Source organism: Chionomys nivalis, chromosome 6, assembly GCF_950005125.1.
Source record: "Chionomys nivalis chromosome 6, mChiNiv1.1, whole genome shotgun sequence".
In the NCBI taxonomy this organism is placed as follows: Eukaryota; Metazoa; Chordata; class Mammalia; order Rodentia; family Cricetidae; genus Chionomys; species Chionomys nivalis.
The window spans coordinates 14,426,738-14,451,830 of NC_080091.1; the positions used below are offsets into that span (position 1 = coordinate 14,426,738).

Sequence of the window (25,093 nt, forward strand, 5' to 3'; positions counted from 1 at the left end):
TTTAATTTCTTTCTTAATTTCTTCCTTGACCCAGGGGTGGTTCAGTAGTTGACTGTTCAGTTTCCATGAGTTTGTCAGCTTTCTGGGGGTAGCATTGCTGGTGCCTTCTAACTTTAACCCGTGGTGATCTGATAAGACACAGGTGGACACTGATATTTTTTTGTATCTGTGGAGGTTTCCTTTGTTTCCGAGTATGTGGTCAATTTTCGAGAAGGTTCCATGAGCTGCAGAGAAGGTGTATTCTTTTCCTATTTGGGTGGAGTGTTCTATAGATGTCTGTTAAGTCCATTTGCTTCATTACCTCCAACAATTCTCTTAATTCTCTTAGTTTTCTGTCTGATTGACCTGTCCATTGGTGAGAGAGGTGTGTTGAATTCTCCTACTACTAGTGTGTGTGATTTGATGTCTGCCTTGAGTTTTAGCAATATTTCTTTTACATAAGTGGGTGCTTTTATATTAGGGGCGTAGATATTCAGGATTGAGACTTCATCCTGCTGAATTGTTCCTGTTATGAGTATAAAGTGTCCCTCTCGATCTCTTCTGATTGATTTTAGTTTGAAGTCAGTTTTGTTAGAAATTAGTATGGCCACACCTGCTTTTTTCTTAGGACCATTTGCTTGAAAAAACTTTTCCCAACCCTTTACTCTGAGTAGATGCCTGTCTTTGTGGTTGAGATGAGTTTCTTGCAAACAGCAGAATGTTGGATCCTGTTTGTGTTTTCTTCCTTGCTTCCATTTCAGTTTTCAATTCTTGGACTGTTTCCATTACCTGTTTAATCATTTTTTCTTGGTTTCCCAGGGTATCATTTACGTATTTACTCATTTCTTCAAACTTTTTGTTATACTTCTCATCCATTTCTATGAGGGCGTTTTGTACATGTTGTTTAAGGGACTCTATTGCTTTCATAAAGTCAGTTTTTCCCTCTTCTTCTGTGTTAGGGTGCTCAAGTCCTTGTGTTGTAAGATCATTGGGTTCTGGTGTTTTCATGTTGTTTTTCAGATTGTTGGGTGAATTCTTGCCTTGGCATCTGCCCATCTCCTCTTATCGATGCTATCTAATGGGTTTGATATAATTGTAGCGGGGCAATCTGCTCTCAGTGTGGGCTTCACTGTTTCATGCTTGTACTATCCCACATCCGCCGAGTCTGCTTGCCGATGTCTCCGCCGCTTGGCTTGCACGCCGGTGCCTCTGCCACCTGGGCCTGCCTGCAAGCCAGTGCCTCCGCAGCCTGGGCCTGCCTGCCTGCCTGCCGGTGCCTCCACCGCCTGGGCCTGCCTGCGCGCCGGTGCCAGACTGCCTCTTCAGAATGCATCTTCTGACTACATCCTCATACTGTCTGTGTCCGACTGCTGCCTCAGACGGCATTTGAACTCCTGTCTCCTCCCACCTTATGTTCCTCTTTCCAACCAGCCTTATCCCTTCATGTCTCCACCTCCCTAAAGCTGGGATTAAAGGTGTGGGACTCCCAAATACTGGGATTAAAGGTATGAGCCACCACCATTTGGCCTCTAGTGGCTTAGCTCTGCACTCTGATCTTCAGGCAAGTTTTGTTTGTTAAAACATAAAGTATCACTACAACCCATAGAATAGGAGAAAATATTTGCCACATATATCTAATGGAGGATTAATATGAAGATTATAGACTCCAGAACATACACAAAAACTCAAGAAGACCTAAAACATCAAGGAAACAAACAACCCAATAAAAAAAAAATTAAGGTTCCATTCATGAGATGGAACCATGCCCGATACTGCTTATGTGGTCAAGAACCTGAGACTAGATAGGCCACGAACCTAGAAGAAAAGCAGATACTATTGTTCTGCTAAAGGAACATTTCAATAAAATGGCTCTTAGCAACATTTTGCTATACCCATAGATCAGTGCCTCCTCAGTCATCGTCAGAGAAGCTTTCTCCCGCAGTAGACGGGAATTAATATAGAGACCCACAGCTGAACAATGTGCAGAGTGAGAACCTTGAAACATTCAGTCCTAAATGGGATGTTTTCATCAAGTCCCTCCCCTCAAGACTCAGGGAGCTATGTGGAAGAGGAGGCAGGACGAATGTAAGAACCAGAGGGGATGGATAACACAAGGAAACAGTAGCTTCCAGACACAAGAGGTCTGGCACACATGAATTCAAATAGAGACTGTAGCAGTATGCACAGGGCCTGCACAGATCCAAGACAGACGGGGAAGTCGACACAAGCTCCCACCCCAAACTAATAATCTATCTTCGATTGGTATCTGCATGCAAAGGAGTACAATTGGGCATACTAACTACACTTCCGGGCAGGCGCTATAACCAACAGTAATGGCCAACACAAACAGAACTCAATGGTATTTTTGGAGACTTCATTTTTGCCTTCTAATGCTTTGTTAGTGTATTTTTTAAAAATTCTAATTGGTCTTTTCCTTATATATTAAAATTTCTGTTATTATTGTATATATTGTTATTATTGTATATATTGTATATATATTGTTATTATTGTATATATTGTATATAGTTGTTTTTGATTTAGTTCTATCTTATTTAGACAAAAGGGGGAGATGTAGGGATATAGCCCCACCCATTGGGGGCATGTTCGCCTTGGGCTAATGTTTACTGATAAATCTGCCAGGCGTGATCCCAACAGCCCCCTTTTGCTCTGCTTCTCCTGTTCTCCGCGGGAACCTGTGGTCCTGTAAGTCTATTTCCTTATTAAAGCTGTATATATTTTTATAATCTTTCTGCATTCATTTACACCGCCACAGACCAGGCTGGCTTCGAACTCACAATGATCAGCCTCACTGTGTCTCCTGAGTGCTGGGATTAAAGGCGTGTGCCACCGCACCTGGTTTCATTTTTACGTTTTAGTCATGTACTTTTGTACTTTGTTAGGTTGAGTTTTAACTTATATCATGTGTGAAAAGGTATTTATTACTGTTTCTTTCTCTTCAACTATTCTATAACACTTTCTTTACTGCTTCTCTTATGTACAACTCATACATTTTACTCTAATTATTTATATCTTTATTTATATCACTTCCCACTCCCTTTTTATTACTAAAATGTTGATACAGAGGCTCAAAAATACAACAAAGAAACAAAAAAAAAAATGAGACAATGCCACACAATAACTTCTCCACAAGTTCCTAACACCTAAATACTAGAAATCCCAGAAAGTAAGCTAGCTGGAATGTGAAAAAAATTTTTTTTCAAATCCTTACTTTATTAAAAAAAAAAAAAAAAAAGATCACCAAGGGACTGGAGAGATGGTTCAATGGTTAAGAGCAGTTGATGTTCTTGCAGAAAACCCAGATTTGGTTCCCCAGAGGGATGACTCACAACCATCTGTAACTCAAGTCCAGGGAACCTGATGCCCTCTTCTGACTTCTGCAGGCACCGGACATATACATGGTATATGTATGTATGTGTAGTCAAATACTCTCATACATCAAATAAGTCTAAAAAAGATAACTGAGAGACCAACAAGATTGCTCAGCCCAAAAAAGCATATTCTGTCAAACCTGACCCAAGTCTGATCCCTGGAATACCCGGTAGAAGGAAGGAAAGGACTCCCAAAAGTTGTCTTCTGCTTACCACAAGTACACACACACACACACACACAAGGGGATAATCAATTGAGCACACAGAGGACTCAAATAAAGCAAGTAAATGAAATAAAGAAATCAACTTAGAAAACACTCTTCCCAACAAACCTTTCTTCTACTTTTGTATCTTTTTGTGGGCATTTGCCTTGAGACTTAGAGGAGATTTTGAACTCAAGGCTTTTTGAACAAAGTTGATATTTAAGAATTAGATGCATGTGCTATTGGGGGCTAAATGTCATAGTTTGAATCTGAAATGTCCCCCATACCCCTCAGCTCATGTTTTGAACTTAATTCCCAGTTAATTATGCTATTTAGGGGGTTTTGAAAACTCTGGGAGGTGGGACCTAGCTGGAGAAGTCTGTCAGCAGGGGCATGTCCTTTCACATGTATTATCCCTGGCCATTACTTGGTTTAGTTCTCTGCTTCCTGAGCCTCCAACATATAAACAGCTACCCTCTGCAACATACCTCCACTGCCATGGGACCAAACATGAACAGAACTCTCTGAAACTATAAATTAAGAGAAATATTTCCTTCCTTGAATAACAGAATAACAAAAAGTAACCAATACACTTGATAGCAGAATACTCACTATATGTATACAATCATTTAAATTTTGTGTAATGTTCTTTAGCAATCATGTGAAACTAATTCGTAAGGTGATGTGGGAGGGTCTTCTGTTTTGTGTTGATTTCATTGTTTTAATAAAGAAACTGCCTTGGCCATTTGATATGCCAGCCCACAGGTGGAAGGAGTAGACAGAACAGAATGCTGGGAGGAAGAGGGAAGTGAGGCAATTGCCATGCCTCTCCTCTCTGGGTCAGACGGAATGGAGCCAGCCACCAGGTCAGACATGCTGAATCTTTCCCGGTAAGCCACCTCCTCGTGGTGCTACACAGATTATTAGAAATGGGTTAATCAAGATGTGAGAATCAGCCGATAAGAGGTTAGAACTAATGGGCCAGGCAGTGTTTAAATGAATACAGTTTCCATGTTGTTATTTCGGGTGTAAATCTAGCCATGTGGGAGCTGGGTGGGACAAAAAGCAGGCCTGCTCGCCCTATCACTACATGAGGGCTGTCTATTAATCAGTCTTAAAAGTTCCTGAAGAAAATTTGTAGCTTTTCTCCAATTACCTTAATACCACTTATTAAAGAGTTAATGATATACCCAACTTCCAAGTATAGGTCTATTTTTGAAATCTAGTCTGATCCTTTTCTTTTAATATGTTAATGCCATGTTCAATGTTATATATCCTGACCGTCAGGATAAATATAACTGGGAGCAACAAGGGAATGAAGAAAAAGACAGGCAGACAGAGATACACAGGCAGAAAGCTGGTGGGCTGGGCTCTAGCTGGAGAAGCCTCAGCACTCCCACTCAGCATTGATTTGAACAGAGAGGCAGGATACTGCATACAGCAGAATAGGAGATAAAAGTTATTACCTACAGATAAACAAGAAAGCAGGGTTTAGCCAGTCTGCAGTCTTTAGGCCATAAACATTCAAGGGGAGAAAACCATGGAAGACATTTTCTACACATACTGTCAACATCCACACATGGACCAGAGGAAAGAGGAAGGCTTTGCCATTCCTCCATGGGTCTGAGGCTATAGGTCATTAACGTGGCCAGCTCTTATTAACACCACACGTTCGCCCAGGACTTCACTCTGTCAGGGTTTTCTCCAATCCCTCCATGTTAATATGGAGAGTTTCCTGTTATATTTCCTAAGAATAATCCCCCAAATCCTAGACTACATAGTCTTTCAGGTCTAAGTCATGGTATAATAACTGTTCCCTGAATTGGCACATAATTTTATCCTATGTTTTTCTGACTCTTGGTCTCTCATTTAACCTGAAAGCTCCCTGAGAGAAGCATGATATCTCATAACATTTTATTTCTAAGGGCATAATTCCAGACACAAACATTGCTGATTAAATAAAAATAATCACTGACTACACAACAACTGTTTTAATAGTTGATTTCTAATATCAACTCTTTTGTCATTCTCCAATCTACTTGGCAGCCTGAAACAGTCACTCCCCATTCATACTTTTATCTCACACAAAGTAAATACTGATGACAATTATTCTACTAAATAACAAGATTCCTAAATCAAGGTATGGGGTATGCAAAGCAAAATATTGAATATTGCTAAGACAAGCTAGACCTGTGACTGGCTCATGCTTACAACAAGAGAAACAATGAATAAAGACAAACAGTCCAAGGCAAATGAGAATTTAAATAGAAAATTTGCTAAGTCTTTGAAGTAAAATGACCAATTAGAACTAGTTCCTTATAAAAATGATACTTTATCCCAGAAGTCAGATTGCACATAATAGCAAACAAAGACAACAGAAGCATGGTCAGAAAGTCACAGTTATAACTGCAGAAATCTGGAGGAAATCTTTTTCTATGTTTGCAACAAAACAAAATATTAGATATGCCTATGTGTAAACACACACACTTTATTTGCAACCATAAGCATCCAGTAAATATCACAGCTCTCTAGCTACCTTCAAGCTTTCATATAAATTTGCATTATATATTTGAGGCCTTTTATGCATTTCGTAACCTTGATCATCTGTATTCATACACTGACAATGTTTAGAAATAGAAAATATTTTACTGATACCTCGAAGTAATATAAATCACTAAACTGAATTCCAAATTTACAGTCTTCTTAGATCTACTGAGCTCTTTGACTTTATTCTCACTTAGGGAAACAAAAGGCCAATAGGAAGTTCCATCAATATTATCTACAAAACCCAAGTAAATAATAAATCACCATTTATTTTATTTTTGAGATATTCCAATTCTGTTTCCACAGTAGGTAGTCAAGCTAAAGATGATGTACTTGCTTTTTCCTGCCAGTTGCCATCACAAAGATGTTTTATTTTGAATATGGGTTTAAATCTAACAATATAATTTCAATGTCACCTCAGAAAACATATAGATACTAAAATAACTGTACATACTTAATAATAATTCCATATATATTATAGTATAATTCCATGCCTTGACCATGACAAGGACATACCCAAACCTCAAAGTTTTAAAAGTCATACCCAACACTTTACACATGACATCTCAAAATTCTTTTGCTTTTCTAAGAACTTCCATGTATTCATACCTTAACTTTTGGTTTGACCAAAATATTTCAAGAACTTCATGTTAAAAACAATTGCTAGGTGTTAAGGTTTTTTTTCTACTAAGCTTCTGAGAAAAACTGCTTTAAACAATCAAGATAATTCTAAATCTACAAAAGGGAGTTGTTTTTTTAACATGGGATCTTACTATGTAGTCCAAGCTAGTTTCAAACTCGTAATCCTCCTGCCCCAGAATCCTGAGAGTTCAGAGTACTAATCCCCAACATTTTATGTATTAATGATATGAGAGAAAATTATTTTAGAAACTAGAGGGGAAATAAAAATGACAAGTTAAGCTAGAAAAAGCAAAAAAGTGGGAAAAGAACACCTAAAATTAATCCTTATATTCAACGGGGCTCTTTAAGAAAAGGGATTTAAAAAAATAAGTTTGTTTCATTAAAACTGTTTTGTACGAACAAATCTATTAAGTACACACATGAAATCTGAGGAAATTTATATGATTATCTAGACTTGTAGAGTTACTTGAATAAGGCTGAACCTTACTAGTTTTAGTTTTCTATCTATCCTGTATCTAACTGAATGCTCTTTTTATTATGAAAATAGAGCTGAGAGGTTCCTACCTGATTAGAGTAAGTGGATATTACATCACTGTTCTAAAATCATAAACTTTCTGGACTTGGAAAATAGGATAGTCATTAAGCACTCTAGGCGTGAGTAGACAGAGCAATAAACTTTCAATTATAAGGCTCAGGTTTCTGATGGGATGCATACCTAATTTTGAGTCACACTGACATATGTTAGGGTCATGGAAAACAAACCTTTTCACCCCAAGGATGTGATTCTTTATGTGACAAATATTGCTCTTGGGTAAAATAGTCCACAAGAAAAGAGCCTCAAATCTTAAACCCATGAAAAATATTTTACTTTTAAAGGATGAATTTACGGAGAATCACACGCACAAAAATATCAATTTCAGTAACTCCAGGAAAAGAAATACCTAGTTGTGTACTAAACATTTTATAGTAACAATAATGTAGAAACTGATTGCTGTCTATCTTGTGAAAACCATGTTAGAAGAGTATGATAAGGAAAAACACAGATTACTACATACTACTAAAAGAAGTCAATAGATCAAAGTTTAAAAATGATACATGAACACATAAAAGTAGGTAGATATATGGGTACTCTTATTCTATATAACTTCTCTGTAAACAGTACTTTTCTATTGTTTGCCAGAAAGTACTTTGTGTGTAAACATAGACACATGTATGTATATCTGTGTCTGTGTGTGTGTCTAGAAACAGAAAAAAAAGTACTACTTATAAAAAGGCTGTAACTTCTTTTGCCGGAGATCTGCAGTGAGATGAGAGGAGGGGTATAACAGAGGAGCACTGGTTTTCACTATAAGCCTTGAACCATGTAAACACATTTTTAAAAAATATTGAAAAGCAACCAAAAAACCTTTCTGCTTTATGAACCTTATCCATTTATTTACTCCTAGGGGCAAATACTAGTAATTCTGTCTGATAGTTATGTAGCTGAAGTACACACTTATGAAGCCATACTATCCCTTATATAGAACCTAGGAATTCTAATCAACAACTAATCTATAAAGAATATACCTTAGATAGACATAAATACCCCCATTCCTTTGTATATTTTGTTATTTAAATATATATGTATATTTATATATATGTATGAAAATCTCAGTAAAATATTCTTTAAAATACTCCAGAATTTTCTAAAAGAAAACTATATAGTATATTAAGTATTCTAAATAGCCTATCTTTCATTTCAATATTTCAAATGCTAAAAAATAATCAAAAATTCTTATATTATTTTTGGAAAAGCCTTTTAAAAAATATTAGTCTCTAAATGCTACACATGTAACATGTACAAGATGAACAATTCCTTTCCAATCAAACACAGCTATTTGCAAACAACCTAATCACAGACCACCCATCTCTTTTCGCGAGAAAAAGAATGTTCTAGTGGCAAACAGCCTAGCAATATAGCTCAAAAATGGTCTTGTAAGAGGTTAAACCAATCTGTCAGTAAAACAGAGCCTCAAACAAGTGATCATATGTAAATGACTCACAACACGCTATGCCAATTCCAATTAAAGAACATGCAGGTAAGTATGTTACCTACCATTGCCCACATACATTTTATAATTGAGAAAAATGTAAAGGAAAGATCGGCACATTTACAACATGAGTAGTCTAAACTTTTCAGTGGTATAAATCAGGATTATATCTTTATCTCTTCATTGACTATATCTATGAAAAACAGAAACCTGATAGTTTTAATGGTGTTATGCTCTTCTCTCCAGACTCCAGGCCTGTTGTGTCTCCTCTCAGGCCATCTGTTCTGTGCTGGTACTTAAACGTTGGTGCTTAACCACCAATGCTTCAGCATGTTGCTAAATTTGTGTACATTTTTGTTGTGTACATTTTTGTGATCACGTCCCTGTAACTTAAAAATACCTGTATACAATTTGTTTTTATTTTTGTGATAATTTTACATTTTGTAAATATGTACATTTGTATTTAATTATGAAACATTTGAAATAACTGATTAATATATCTAAATTAAAACACACATAAACCAAAATTTTGCTTTATGAAAACAACCAGATAAATATCATCACCATTAAGAATTATTTAAATACTAAATAGCTCATCCTTGAGTATGATCAGGAAGAAAAGTTACTTTAAAAAAAAAAAGTCCTTTGGTTTAATTTCCCCTCTAACCTTATATAACAATATAACCAAACATTAACAACATGTGTGTGTGTGTGTACATAATACATTCACTTAGATTAACTAATGTGATCTTCACAATCACATTACAGTAACTCTTGGAAAGATACATAATATAACTATCACAGATTACAGGCGTATTTTCAGATATATCAAGTTATTTCTTCAAAAGATAAAAAAAAATTTTGGTTTCTCTCATTGGCCCAGAAAGATGTATCAAGTGCAGCCTCACAGTCCCTCATTTAACACACAGAAGCAGTGATTTCGAAAACTTCACAGAGATACATCAATCATAGAAGTCCAATGCCATACAGGTCTTACATTTGGGTGTTGCATAACTGTATAAAATACCAGGAGAGCTATGCTATCTTTCTTTCCTGATTTCAGGAAATCAACTATGTGCATCTGTATTCAGTGTGTTTATACACTGTTTTGCTTAAAGTATAAAAAGAAAAGATTTATTTTCACACAAACATACAACCAGAAGAATGATGTAGTCATATATTATAGCCTTTTCAAATTGTATTGATATTACTATTTGATGCTCTCAAAATCCAGTAAGAGGTACTGCTATCTTAACACTTATTTGCAACGTGGATTATGAAACTTATCTTTTCTTAATTTGAAATTAAAACCTATTGATTGGTCCAGTACCATGCACTGGGAGGGAGGTAGAGAAAGAATGAGGGAAGGGAAAGAAAGAAAAGAGAAAGGGAAGGGAAGAGTAGTGAGGAAAGGAGAAAGAGGAGGGAAGGGTGTAAGAAAGGAGGGAAAGAAAAACTCCACTGGTCTACCTACAATACAATACAAGGACGTATGTGGTTTGCTTAGCTAACAGACAGGTAATTTTAAACATACTGCTTTATAGCTGGGCATAGTGTGCATACTTGTAGTCCCAGAGCTGGGAAAGACTGAGGCAGAAAAATCAGGAATTTAAGAAAACCTTGTATATAAGTTTGTGGCAAGTCTGGGCTATTTTGAGAGACTGTGTCAAAACAAAATGTGATTCACTGAATTATTCATACATTTCAAATGTTGAGATATTTTATTAGAACTATAAAATTCACATACTTGTTCTTGAAGAGGACCCAGTTCAGTTCCCAGCACCCACATGGTACCTCACAAAAATCTGTAACTCCGGTTTCAGGAAATTCACTTTCTTCTGTCCTCGGGCACCAGACACACGTAACACATACACACAGGCAGGCAAAACACTCATACATGTAAAATGAAAAAGTAAACACGCTAAGTCTTTAAATATTGAAATGTCAATCGTTTCTGTAACTTACATATCATTTTAGCAACAAATACAATTAGTTGTTTTCCTTTAAAAAAAAAAGTTGTTTAAGTCATTTAAGAGTATGTGTCTGTCCCAAATAATCATCATCAGTTGTTCTTTCAAGCAAAAATAAGTATCCAAAAACCCTGGACTTGTTTGGCTTGCAATTCAAAATTTCATCTAAGTATTTCTAGTGATAACAATACTTTGTTAAGCAACACAAGTATTTTTGGCATAGTTTCCATTAAAAAGACATATTAAATATTAAATAGGGGTTCAGTGCTTAGGAGCACTGGCTGCTCTTGCAGAGGACTGGAAACACCCTCCTGGCTCCTCACACTGCTTGCAACCCTAGTTCCAGGGAATCAGACACCCTCTTCTGACTTTTGCAGCAACAGGCAAGAGACACATGTAGGCAAACCACATTAAAAATAAATATTTTAAAATATGTATATTAACTAGACAAGCTTGATCAGGCACAGTGGCTTACACCTGTAATCTCAGCACATTAAGAGACTAAAAGAGGATTAAGGCTAGCCTGGGCTACACACTGAGTTCAAGTCCAGCCTAGGCTGCAAAACAAGAACCCGCCTCAAACAAAATAAAACAAAAGACAAGCTTGTACTCTAGGCAGTAACTTTTACTACTTCATCATTTTTATGTGAAAACAAATTTTTAACTACAAGCACCGTGTGAAGAATCTATTAACTACCAGTACAAGGTAGTAGAAGTTTTGATCATATCAAGGTGACAACAACTTACCCACTATTTACTTATTTATTTACAGATCAGGTCTCTTTACTAGCTCAAGTGCTCTGAACACACATACCTACCCAACCTTTATTTCATAATCAGTACTTTTGTAACACTTGGATGGCAACTGCATCTCTGCCTTCCCTCTTCCCACAATTCTCTTAGTCTGGTGCAAATGGCATTTTAATAGTATAAAAATAATTCTGATCTCACAGACAACCTCCAGAGCCTCTAGAGTGTTTGAGAACCACAGTATTGGGCAAATCAACTCATGTTCTTAGACTGTTGTGAGTTACCACACAATCAGCAGAGACGATAAGGTTATGGCAGCCATCTGTGAAGCTTTAACCCACTGCCCTTGAACCCTAAGATAAAGTCAGAGAGGCCTGCCTTCATTAGTAACCTGGGCCATATTTGCTCAAGATCTAGTCTTTGGGCAACAAATTTAAAAGTGGGCTTTTCCAACCTACCAGTAAAACAGACTTCAAATGGATTAATACTAAGCATTTCATTATAAGGCCACCAATTTAAGACAAGATAAAAAGATATTTATTTAAGTCTTGGTAAAGACAGGCAAAAAACAATAAATACAATAAAAATAGTAAAGCATAAAGCAAAAAGGTCCAGACAAACACGAGCAAGACTGCAAAAGTTATGATCTACTGAAACTCAGGTTAGAAGAAAGGTACAGAAACAAACTTGCAGCAGAGTCTACAAGAGAAACAACCTGTTTAGTACACTTCTACTCTAGTAAAATGAGACACTAGAGTTTGTAAGTGATAGAAGATTTAGAATATGTCCAAATTAACTGAGGACAACCAATACTGTTGCACATAGTATTTAAAAGAAAAAAGTAGGCTGGAAAATGCCCCAAGAGTTTAAAGAGCAGGTCACAACTTATTGTCAGTAACTACAGTTCCATATAATCCAAGTCACACTTCTGACTTCTGAGGGAATTCACACAAGGCATAGACACAAACCCAAGCACTTGTTTTTTTTAAAAAAACAAAACAACAAAAAAAATGTGCTGACTATGGTAGCACCTGACAGTAAGCAAACTACTGGAGACAGGCAGGAAGATCATGAGTTGGAGGCCAGCCTGGATTATATCTTTTAAAAAGCCTGGAAGAGGGGACAGGATTGGGTTTTTCCAGACAGTGTATGTAGCCCATGTAGGCTTCAAAGTTACTATGTAACCTAGGCTAATTGCAACCTAGAGATCTTGCCTCAGTATCCCAAGCATTGATATTACAGGCATATACCACCATGCCCAGCTTTTTAGAAGTTTTAATATTAAGTACCGAAACAAATTTCTCCATTGCAGAAAAACAACAATACAACCCTCTGGTTAACTATGCAAGTAAGTGGTGTAGGGCAATTTTGTATTCTATCAATTATATTTTAAATAAACGCTGATTGCCCAGTAGCCAGGCAGGAAGTATAGGTGGGACAACCAGACTGGAAGTAGAGGAGGGACAATGAGAACAGGAGAATTCTGGGAAGAAGGAAGCTCTCTCTGCAGTCCTGTCCAGACAACGAAGAAACAGAATGTGACCTGCCCTGCTGAAAAAGGTACTGAGCCATGTGTCTAACATAGATAAGAATAATGGGTTAATATAAGTTATAAGAGTTAATAAGAAGCCTAAGCTAATGGGCCAATTAGTTTATCATTAATATAGAACTCTGTGTGATTTTCTTTGGAACTTGATTTTTCTTTGGAACTTGATTGCAGGAACCTGGCAGGACAGAAACCCCAACAAGCAAGCCCTCGTGTTACAAATAAGATCGGAATTTTCTTCCAGAATACAACTCAAAAACAATTATGGGCTGGGTGTGGTGGTGTACACTTTAATCCTAGCACTCAAGAGGCAGATGCAGGCAGATTTCTTACCAGCTCCAGACCAGCCAGAGCTCCACAGTGATACCTTCTCTGAAAACAACCAACCAACTACACATCTTACAGTTGATAGGATAATTATAAAGCAGAGTGATTATATGATTCTTTCAATAGTAAAATTTGCTGAAATTAGTACTGCCCTAACTCTGAAAAGGTGTTTAACACTTCTTAGCACAGACACAACTTTGAACCTTCACAATTATTTAGAAGTATGGCACAAAGATCACTAGTAGCTAACTAAAATATGAATTGGGTTTGGCAGATGGCTCATCAGATAACAGTGTTTGCTGACCAACAATACAAGCCTGATCATCTGAGTTCAAGACTCAGCACCCATGTGAAAAGTACTCCAACATCCTAAAGAATAACTGGAATAACACAACCTGAAAATTCTTATTCACTAAATGAATTCGAGTGAAATATGCACTTTTATCAGTAAGGAAAATTTAAACAAATGTGCAAATATACAGTGATTGGGAATGGTCTCCTCCAAAGATCTGAATGCTTGGTCATTAGAAAGTGATGCTTCTTGGGTGTGATCTTTTGGGGGTAGTCGTGGCCTTGGAGGAAGACTGTCACTGGGGGTGGGCTTTGAAGTTTCAAAAGCTCAAGCCAGACCCAGTGTCTCTTCTTTCCTTGCTGCCTTTGCAACTGGATGTGTAGAACTCTCAGTTATCATGTCTGTCTGCTATGAGAATAATGGACTAAAATAAATCTCTGAAACCGTAGGCAAGTCCCAATTAAATGTTTTCCTTTATAAGAGTTGCTATGGTCAGTGTCTCCTGACAGCAATAGAACACTAAGACACACAGATACTGAATGTTCTCAAACAAAACTATGTATATATGTTTTATATATTAAATGTTTTTAGGTGCAAGTAATAAAAATAAAGGCAAGTTAACCCAGTTATCCTTCAAGGACTGATTTAAATCTAAATTCTTCCATATACTGGTTTCCATGAGTATCCACACTTCCACGGTCAAACATAACCTTGCAAATATCAGGGCTCACTAATCTACTCCAACTATTTATAATCTGGCATTTTATTACAGTTCATTTATTCTTTTAACCGTACTTTGTAAAAATGTATTTCTGTACAACTTCTTTATCCTTCATTCTCTGTAAATAACCCATGTCTTAATAAAAGACTAACACCCAGCAGCTCTCAGTGTCCACGGTAGGGGACTGGTAATGTTGCCAATGACGTAGTGAATTTTAACTTCTTCTGTAGCCTTTATTAGGAAAATTAACACATTTTTCTGAAGCACTACTAAGATAGTTTACAAATTTTTATTTTTCAACATAAAGATTATGGGCTGAAGAGATGACTTGGCCATTAAAGGCTAGGCTCAAAACCAAATAGAGAAAGATTATATTTATAAACCTGTAAATTAGAAGTTTTTAATATAAAATCATTGTTAAAAGCACGGATAAATCAGCCAATTACTGCCTTGTTTTCTACTTTAATTTTGAATTCATAGTCATTTCTACCTCTAGTGGTAACCAAGAGATAATGGGCTTCATAAAGAATAATGAATTTAGTTCCTTCTCAACTTCGGTTATCTCTACTCTAGTCAATTTATGTACATGTTAGCAACTGTCTAAATTCTGGCCTTCGTCACTAATCAAATTTCAAATTCTCCAAGTTCCCCAAACTTCAATTTTGTTTCTTTTAAAACCTATTTGTCCTTTATTCTTACCGCAACATCTAGTTCCAAATTCTTAAACTGTGAGTTACAACCCTGTTTGGAGTCATAAAACTGAAATCAGGGTTTACAAATTATTGGCAGTATTCCACTGCATGGATACAGCAGTTTATACATTTTTTTTTTTGATTTTTTGAGACAGGGTTTCTCTATAGCTTTTGGTTCCTGTCCTGGAACTAGTTCTTGTAGACCAGGCTCGCCTCGAACTCCCAGAGATCCGCCTGCCTCTGCCTCCCGAGTGCTAGGATTAAAGGCGTGCGACACCACAGCCCGGCTTACATTTATTTTTTTTAAAGGATATAATGTTTGCTTTCAGTTTGGGAAAACTAAGAATGAAGGTCCTATAAATAGTTTTATGTTGTCTTTAAAACCCAGTTTTCACCTCATTGGGACAAATTTCTATGAGTGGATTGCTAGTTCATATGGTAAGACAAAGTTTAGTTTTGTAAGAAACTGAAAAAAATGTTTCTTAAGTCCAGTTTCTAAAAAAATGCGGGTTACAATCCCATAGGGAAGTCACATAACTAAATATAAGGTCAAAAAAATCTGGCAACAGTGAAAGGTTTCTGAATATGCAGCATCCAAAATTTCCAAAATAAAATGTGTGATGAAACCAAGACGTCTCTGGCAGCACTTACCTGCTGGGCCATGAAACTGCACTTCAGCCTTGACTCTAGACGTAACACGTACGCCGCACTGTGCATGTCATCACACCATGCCATGACAATGAAGACATTGCTAAAACATCTTGGTTCAGATTCAAGACTATTGTGTGCCACAAATGTCAGCGTTTTGAATGGATATACACTGTTTTCTGCTCTTAAGGAACCAATGATGGTTTAATTATGGGAAACAAATACTATTAATATTTTCCTGTGATCATTCTTTAGAATGTATCAAATTTGTGTATTTTTATATGGTATTATGTTAGAGTATTTGATTTTTAAAATTGCTGAGTCAAGTTTCATTTTTTAAAAAAAGCCGCTCAATGACAATAAATTTTGGCTTGGGATTAAAAATTAGAATTTCTAATGGCCCTATTAAAATAATGATCATCTCTGAAAAATGCTAAAGATGCTTTATATCCTACAGTATCAAGTATTCAGTCAAGACTTAACTCTTTATGTAAAAGTAAACATATCTTTATCTTTAGTACGTGAATTTGCTTTTGTTTATAATAAATGATAGTTATATGAATATCAAAGAATTGCTTTAAAATAAATGATTTATTCATGATTTGTATATTTATGCTTGACTTGTATACCTGTTCTATACAGCTATACAGCTAAGCTTATGGAAAAATTTCTCAAGCGCAAAGAGGTCATCAGTGGAAAAGTTTGAGCTTTGCTCTAGTCTACCAGCCACCCTTCGATGTCATCTGCTTTTCTTCCTCAGCGCTCACACACTACTACTGAAGAACTCAATTACTAGAAAACTAACTGCAGAAAGAAAAAAAAAGAGGAGGGGAGGTGAGAGGATGACGGAGTATAGCAGGGAAGAAAATATTAACAAAGTACAATTATTTTGACTTATCATTCATTTTGTCTTTTTTTTTTTTTTTTTTCTGAAGCTGAGGACCGAACCCAGGGCCTTGCACTTGCTAGGCAAGCGTTCTACCACTGAGCTAAATCCCCAACCCCTTGACTTATCATTCAGAAATGATATAATGAAACTGTACGGGGTGGTTTTGAGTGTCAATATGACACAAGCTAGAGTCATCGGAGGAAGGAGCCTCAGCTGAGGAAATGCCTCCTCGAGATCCAGCTGCAAGGCATTTCTCATTTAGTGATCAACAGGGGAAGGCCCAGCCCATGGTGGGTGGTGCCATCTCTGGGCAGCTGGTCCTGGATTCTATGAGAAAGCAGGCTGAGTAAGCCATGAGGAGCAAGCCAGTAAGCAGCTCCCCTCCATCACCTCAGCATCAGCTCCTGCCTCCAGGATTCTTTCCTGTTCGAGTTCCTGTGCTGACTCCCTTCAGTGATGAAGTGTCTCTCCCCAACTTGCTTTTCGGTCACGGTGTTTTGCTGCAGCAACAGAAATCCTAACCAAGACAAAAAGCCATGATGTATGCTAACCAAAAATAAAATATATTCCAAAAAGAATTCACTCACTTTAGAATCTGTAATATATTTTCTTTTATCCTGTACTTCCAATTATAAATAAATTTTATTTTACAGATGTTTTTGCCAGTTCCTGAGCAGCTAAAGATTATTGCTTAACCAACCATGCTAACTGGTCTTCTTACATGAATATGTGATTTCCTAACTTTCAATGGGCCTGCCCTACCTATACTTGTGTTCATCTTTAACTCCTTTGTGACCTCTCACCAATAGCTTTGCCAATTTCTCCATTTCCCTCAAGTCTATTAATTTTACCACTTTCATTTACATCTTCACGCTTTTTGCTTACTGTCTATGTTTAAAATGTCTTTCCTTCTATTCTTCTACTGTTTATGACTCCAGTTATGTCCTCCTTAAAATGTCTACCCCCACCCAGGGCTGGGACTCAAGCTCAGGGACTTTATACACTAGGCAAGTACTCGTATTACCCAACCACATTCGTAGACCTACAAAAGTTCTTCCATGTAAAACACCACTTCCCTCTTTAGGCCAACACTGTATCAAGATCCTACTTCTACCACTTAGCATAAAAGACTTTATTGGTAGAGAAATGAGTATATCCCATGGCCTCGCAGACAGCACTCAGAAACTACCCACTTAATGAAATTACCTTTGAATGAACCATCCCTTCATCCATCTCACCCAGTACTATATCTAGATACTGGCAAAACATTTCTGTTCCGACTTCCACTCTTGGCCTCACTGGGCCACACACTTACTTCCACTAAATAAGAAGTGCATATAAACAAGATGATACATACCAATTCCTCTCTTGCAGATGACACTTTTAACCTCCCCCCAAGTCTGTGCTTAGGATGGAATGCACTACAGATGAATGCAAAGGAGCAGCAATTTGGAGTAGTGATTCTAAGAGCCTGAATTGGATACACTTGGCATGCCTTTGCATGAAACCTCTGTGGTAACAGAGGAGCCTGGAATGATGAAAGGAGTCTGTGCTCAATCTACTGTGAATGGTTAATTAATAAATTCTAAATTTTACTAATTATAAATGTAAACCCTTTAAAGATATTATGATATATATAGAGATATATCTATATATATCTATATATATCCACACATACAATCATGGTAAAATGCTAAAATACATTTAACCATTTGCTAGATTGTCTTATAGTCTCTTAGTATTTATACATATTATAAATGAATGTCTTCCCTAGGTCCCACAAATATTAGGAGCAGATCTCTTTCATTAACCTACTTTATAAATTATTAAAATATCATTATATGGATGAAGAAAGCATAGAAGTGAAATCAGAAATGAGAAAGATTATTTTCGAATATCAACAACTGGTTAACTATTTTATTAAAATAACAAGTCTACACCTTAAATCTTAAAACTATAATTTCTGTCTTTATATCACACCAATATAAAAACAAATTGTTACTGATGAATTAAATGTCCTAATAAAATCTCAAATATTATTTTTAAATTTGAAACTATTACTCAGTTAATATCAAACTGTTTCATAGAACCTAAAGGAAAGTCAACACGTATCTTTCTGAAAAAACAGTTAAGAAACTCTTAAGTTCCATTTATCCTGTAAGGATGTTTCTTATACTTAACATTACAAAGATAATTCTCGGTGAAACACTTAAATGTATGTCCATATGTAACTAATCGCCCTATTCTCTAGTTCTCATAATCTCTTCAACTTTAAGATTAGTTACACAGAGAACCATCAATCACTACATACTACTTTTGAAGACATCAGTCTAGAGCAGGGCAATGAACAAACTCTCAACATGATGGACATCACCCTGAAAGTTACTGAAAACCAAACTGCAAGCGCTGCTGAGGACAGTACGTGCAAAGCCACAGCCATTCAGACCACTCTCCCTCGTGGAAGATACAACACAAGAAGAGGGTTTCTACTTTATTGATATCAAGTCTTATGTCTTGTAAGTGTCATGGAAAAAAAAACTATTTCAGTCAGTTAAAGTAGGAAAATGCCCTGAAGCACAGACAGTAGCTGGCTTATCATTCCAGAGTTCTGCAGAGCTTTTCCCTCCTGTTAAAGATGGCTAATGCTGTGTCACAGGCTCTGACATCCTTTGATTCTAGGAGCTACTCAGTGAAATCCAAGATTTAGCTCTAAATACAATAAATTCCACATCACTGAACAAAGGACAAAATTCTATGACAAAGTCATTAATAGAAAATGTCACAAAGCAGTCACCTCATTTTCAGAGTCTGGGTCCACACTGGTAACACTAGCATCGCTGACATAATAAACATTCTTATTCTTAGCAAATACTTTGAATGAAAACATTTCCAAAGTAAGTGTCCTCTAATAAAAATCTATATTCCGAGCCAGGCGGTGGTGGTGCATGCCTTTAATCCCAGCACTCGGGAAGCAGAGACAAGCAGATCTCTGTGAGTTAGCGAGTTCCAGGACAGGCTCCAAAGCTACAGAGAAACACTGTTTCGGAAAACAAAACAAAAAAATCAAAACCCAAACAAATAAACAAAAAAATCTATATTCCATATGAAAGCAGTAAGGCCGAAAATGTCATTAAAGTATATAAGCTGATTTCTACTTCCTGACAAGAACCAAATGTGCCCACCTGCCTGAGACAATTGGGCACTAGGGGGAAGACGAAACATAGAAAGTATTTTTCAAGATCCTGGACAACAAAAACCATGACCCTGACAGATGGGACCAAGCCTGAAACCAACAACAGTCCCATCTTACCCCCTAGAAGACCTCCAGCCCGTGAACAGGGAGAGGGAACCTAGGTAGTACATCAGCTGAGTAGAGGGGATGAAGTCTGCAGATAATGCAGCTAAATACTCACGAAGAATATCACAGAGAAGAGAGCTAAACAAGAAAAAGATTGCAGAGGATATCCCTACAGACTTCTGAGCTGTCAGTACCTGTAAATGTGAAGAAACTATGCAAAGTCACTGAAAGAACCAAAAAATTATTTCAGGTAACAACACAGTTACTGTACTTGAAGAGTTTTGACTCAGTAGTACAAAAAGGTACTGCTTAACAAATTTACTGCCACTATGGATGTGTTCACTTTTGATTCTAGCACTTGGGAGGCAGAGGCAGGCAGATCTCTGTAAGACCAGCCTGGTCTATTCAGTAAGTTCTAGCAAAGTCAGGGCTACATAAAGAGATCCTGTCCCAAAATAATCAGTTAATTAATTAAATGCAAATTCTGAAAAGATAAAACTGTTTCTGAGTAACGTAAATACATCCCAGAATAAAGCTCAAAATATCGATATTTTGTGGAATAATAAAATATCTAATATCCAACAAGATCATCAAATAAAAATCACCAGGATACAAAAGCAAAGAAACATAATTCAAACTGAGGAGAAAACTCAATCAAAACCAACTAAATGAAATGACACAACTAGTATATATGGGCAATAAGACAATTATAACTATATCCCATGTTTAAGAATCTAAAGAGATAAAACTGAAAAACCTGAACATGGAAGGTATAATGAAAAGTTTTCTACAGAGCAAACTATGTCTAAAATGAAATGCATGCTGGGTAGGAGTAAACATAATAGAAAATATTCACAGATACCACAACAGACTAGTCAAAATCAAAGAAAAAACAACAACAAAAACACATCCATGAACCTCTCAATAAGCTTTAAAACACATCTAGGAACTTAATATACATGTAACTGGGCTTCCAAAAGGAGGAAAGACAAGTAAGTTCAGATACACGCACACGCACACACACACAGAGCATATTTAAAGAAACAATGCCTTCATTTTTTTCCAAATTTGATAAAAATGAAACCCACAGATCCAAGCTCAATAAACTTCAAGTATAAGGAACACAAAGAAAAATACACCATTTCATTTACAAAGGATTCTTGCTCTCAAATTCTATAACCAGATGTAATCTAGAAATGTTTTTAATTAAGGTTCATCTTTAGGTTAACTATCCTTTCATGACACAGAGTTTCAAATGGCACTTTAAAAGAGTTCATTAAGTCATGCAGCCAACTGAATAAACTATGCAGCACATTTTCTAACCATTGACAAAATATAGTTCATAAAAATAATGTATTGTGGTGAGACATGCGTTTAATCCCAGAACCTGTAAGGCAGAGGCAGGTGGCTCTCCAAGAGTTCCAGACCAGCCTGATCTATATAGCCAGGGTAAAATAAGACTCTGTACCTAAAAATAAATAATCAAAATAGTAATAAGGTATTTTGTTGCTCTACCTCTTAAATATACTATGTTGACCCAATTTTTGATAAACTATTCTTTTAAGAAAGCAAAGAATAGTTCTTTTCCTTTTATTCCCTTATATAGGTCATTCGGAACAGAATTAGGACACTAAAAATCACTTAGAGAAACGGAGAGGTGGAACTAAAAACACAGAAGTAGATCTGAGGTTTAGAAAGCAGCTAGTCCCCTCCCAAGGCGCTAGGGAGAACCTGGCAACTATTCTTTTGGAACATCACTATTTTCAAAATATATATTTTTTAAATGAGTGTGAACTCAAAGTGAAAGCAGCTATTATGTTTTTAACTCTTCACCCAAGTACTAAGTTTAAAAAAATAAAACAAAAATGTTAAACCTTTCTCATACAACTGACCACCTGCCCAGGGATGGCACTGCCAGCAGTGGGTGGGCCATCCCACCTCAAGCAACCAAGACAATGCCCCAGAGGCTTGCCTACATGCGAAAATGACAGAGTAGTTTAAAATCTCAACTGAGGTCCCCTTTTTCCTGATGACCCTTGTGTCAAGATGACAAAAAAACTATCCAGCACAAATCTAGAAAGAAAAATAATTTCCAGGAAAATACAGAACTGACATGTGCAAAATTAATAGAATATGAATTTAAATAACAAGTTTTTGGGGTTTTTTTGGGGGGAGGGGTTGAGACAGGGTTTCTCTGTGGCTTTGGAGCCTGTCCTGGAACTAGCTCTTGTAGACCAGGCTGGCCTCGAACTCCCAGAGATCCGCCTGCCTCTGCCTCCCGAGTGCTGGGATTAAAGGTGTGCGCCACCACAGCCCGGCTAAATAACAAGTTTTTATACTGCATCAATTTTCACATATATAAGGCAGAAATATCTCCAAATCAAAAGTTGTAAGATTACTGTTGTAATGAGACTCTATTAAGGAAGAAGTGTCCAAACTCAACTGTAATACCAGCAATGATAACCACTGAAGTACTTACAGTGCACCTGTGCTACAATACCATAACGATAAAATGGAGTCACTTTGACTTCTCTGATCTAGGTACTAATATGCTTCCAACACTCAATTTCTATCTCAAAAGCCACATTTCTTCTTAGCAGAAACTCAACATGTCAAACAAAAGACTTAATTAACCCAGCTCTCATGACTTCAGTTATTTACATAAACCTCAAAATATCTTTAAATAATTCCCCAAATGCTAAGCAATTTAATAACTCATCAATAACACGGTAAGTCATCTAATCAAACTTAGGTATTTAAATTGCTGGCTACAGAAGTCTTCTTGACCAATCAGCAATGTTAACTGAATTTTTCACCACTGAAATGTTACTTCACCAGTTTCAATTTATTCTTAGATTTAAAAGGTTAATAAGAACACACCTTTGCACATAACTTCACAGTTAAGTCTTTTTCCTTTCGTAGACAAGATTTCTCTGTCTCCGTCATTTTACCAAATTACCAAAGATAACACAATGTGGTTTGAATTTCAGCACTTCAGACAATAAATGACAATACAGACAGGACTGGCAGAGTGAAAGATTCAGCCTCTCAGTTTCAGGAGGTATAACTACTTGGTTAATAAGCAGGATGGGCACTCCTTCCAAGATCCAATTAAACCACCTGATTTTTTTTTTCCTGGCCAAAGAACCAAATTAAGGGTTTATGATGTGAAATCTAAGTTCAAAGTATGTTATTTTTCACAGAAAATAAGTTAGCGAGAGAAGAAAACGCTTACATTTGGAGCATGACCTGGTTCAAGAATACCCCATCCACCAAAGCCACATATTCATCCAGGTTGGTCCCATTTCCTGCAGCCAGAGGTCCAAACGTTTTAACCTAGAACACAAGGATTATCACGACGTTAACGCCCACCTCCATCTCTGCAGCCGCAAATAACACAGCAAAAATACACAATAAAGGACATCCTACTTACCCAAGTGACCAAAGGGCTGGTCATGAACTGCTCCAGAAGGGGAGTAAAGATTTCGTTCTCCATTTTACAGATTATATATTCGGGCGGGGAGGAAAAAGGGAAGTACCACAAAAACGCCTAGGGAATTGGTCACTAAACGTAGAAGTAAGACGAAATCAATGAAAGTCCATTTCGGCAAGGCAGGAAAATCCCATCGAAGAGAGGGAAGGACTCTCGCTCCTCAAAACCCCCCAGGGGAAACGAGCCCAAATCCCGCGCGGAGCCGCAGCCGGCGCTGGCAGTGTCTGCACCCGGAGAGGAGGGGCAGAAGAAAGGCATCTGGAGGAGGAGGACGCGAAGAGCGGCCGGGGCACGAGACAAAAAGCCCGTCAAGGTGGCCCCGCTCCGGGAGGGAGCCGTTCAGCGCAGCGGCCGCCGAAGAATCGCGAGCGCCGCGGAGGCTGCGAGGCGGCCGGGCTGGCCCTTGGCGAGCGGCTCTGGGCGTTTCAGCGGCCGGCGGGCACGGGCGCCGGGAGCGTCTGCCCGCAGCCTGTCCTCGCCTTCTCAGGCGCGGCTCGCCCCTCGCCGGGCGCTCACCATCCCTCCGCGGGCTCGCGCTCGCCTCAGCCCCCTTGCCCTGCCCGGGACCGAGGGCTCCGCTGCGTGTCCCTGACCGTCCGGCCGCGGGAGCCCCGCCAGCCTCCGGTGCCTCAGCGACGCCCGGGCGCTCCGCCGCCGCCGCCGCCGCGCTCCAGCCTCCTCCGCCGCCCTCTGGAGGAGCTGGGGTAACGGCTTCAGAACCGCAGTGCCGCAGCACACCCGCGCCCGCCGCCGGCCGGGCGAGCGCGCCGCTCCCTCCGCGCCGATATCCTTCCGCCGACTCCCCGCCCTCCGCGCCTCTGCCTCTGGATTGTGGGAGAAGAAAACCGCTGCATGAGCGCGCCCCCGAGCGCGCGCCCCCGGCCGGCCCGCCGCCGCCCAGGTTCTGGCGGCGTGTTGGGGCGCGCGCGGGGCCGGGCGCGCGCGCGGGCGCGAGGGGCTGCAGCTGCGGCGATGGACCGCGTCGCGCCCGCGCCCCGGACGGTTGCCAGGGCCCAGGGGGCGGGGATGGGCTAGACTGAGGAAGGGGGTCTGCCTGCTTGCTCGCTCCTGCCTAATTATGGTTTATTTCCTCCCGGAGTGCCTTCTTTGATGTGCGAAGGAAAGGGAACGAAACCCATCTCTTTTTAAACAGGATGGATGCAGACATCCTCCTTCGGACACTTTGATTTGCTCGGTTAAACACGCATTCTCGCCCGCGAAAAGGAATAGGAAAACTGCAGCAAAAAGCAAAGGCATATCTTGGGAAGGCAGAAGAGGGGGTTGATTTTGTCCCCTCCACCCCCAAAGAAACCCCAAAGAAAATAAATGTCCGTCCTCTAAACAAGAATAGTCTTGAAAGTTCGAGTGAAATATAGGCTTTTGAGTAATCAAAGCTGCCTTTCAACAGGGCATTTCCTGACGAGTGCTACCGTGATTTGGGCATTGTTTTTGGATTGGTTGGTCATCGAAAAATATCCAAAACTAAAAGCCACAAGAGAAAATATTTGGAAGTCATCCAAGCTGTGTGACAAACATTTGTCAAAAATCATTTATGTTATGCACTAGTGGGCGCATCAAAATAACCTAGCAAATTAGATGTTATTCTTCCTAACGTCCAAACGTTATTCCTTCTCATATCCAAGTTATACCCAGGATAAAATGGAGTATAAAACACTTTTT

The 25,093-nt window shown here is 38.4% G+C and overlaps 1 protein-coding gene across 9 annotated transcripts in view; it reads right to left on the reverse strand.

Moving 5' to 3' along the window:
• The window catches only part of Ccdc88a (coiled-coil domain containing 88A), a 157,076-nt gene extending 132,917 nt beyond the window's left edge, over positions 1-24,159 (reverse strand). For 7 of the 9 annotated variants that reach the window (XR_009057257.1, XM_057772008.1, XM_057772009.1 and 4 more), the window contains exons 1-2: positions 23,354-24,159; positions 23,156-23,256 (exon numbers count right to left, since the gene is read on the reverse strand). Coding sequence is in view for 8 of the 9 variants with exons in the window: in XM_057772008.1 (XP_057627991.1) it covers positions 23,156-23,256; positions 23,354-23,416 (164 nt within the window). In the remaining variant the exon portion in view is untranslated. The remainder of the gene's footprint in view (positions 1-23,155; positions 23,257-23,353) is intronic. The other 2 variants (XM_057772010.1, XM_057772007.1) reach the window with 1 other exon arrangement.
• Between the last annotated feature and the right edge of the window lie 934 nt (positions 24,160-25,093).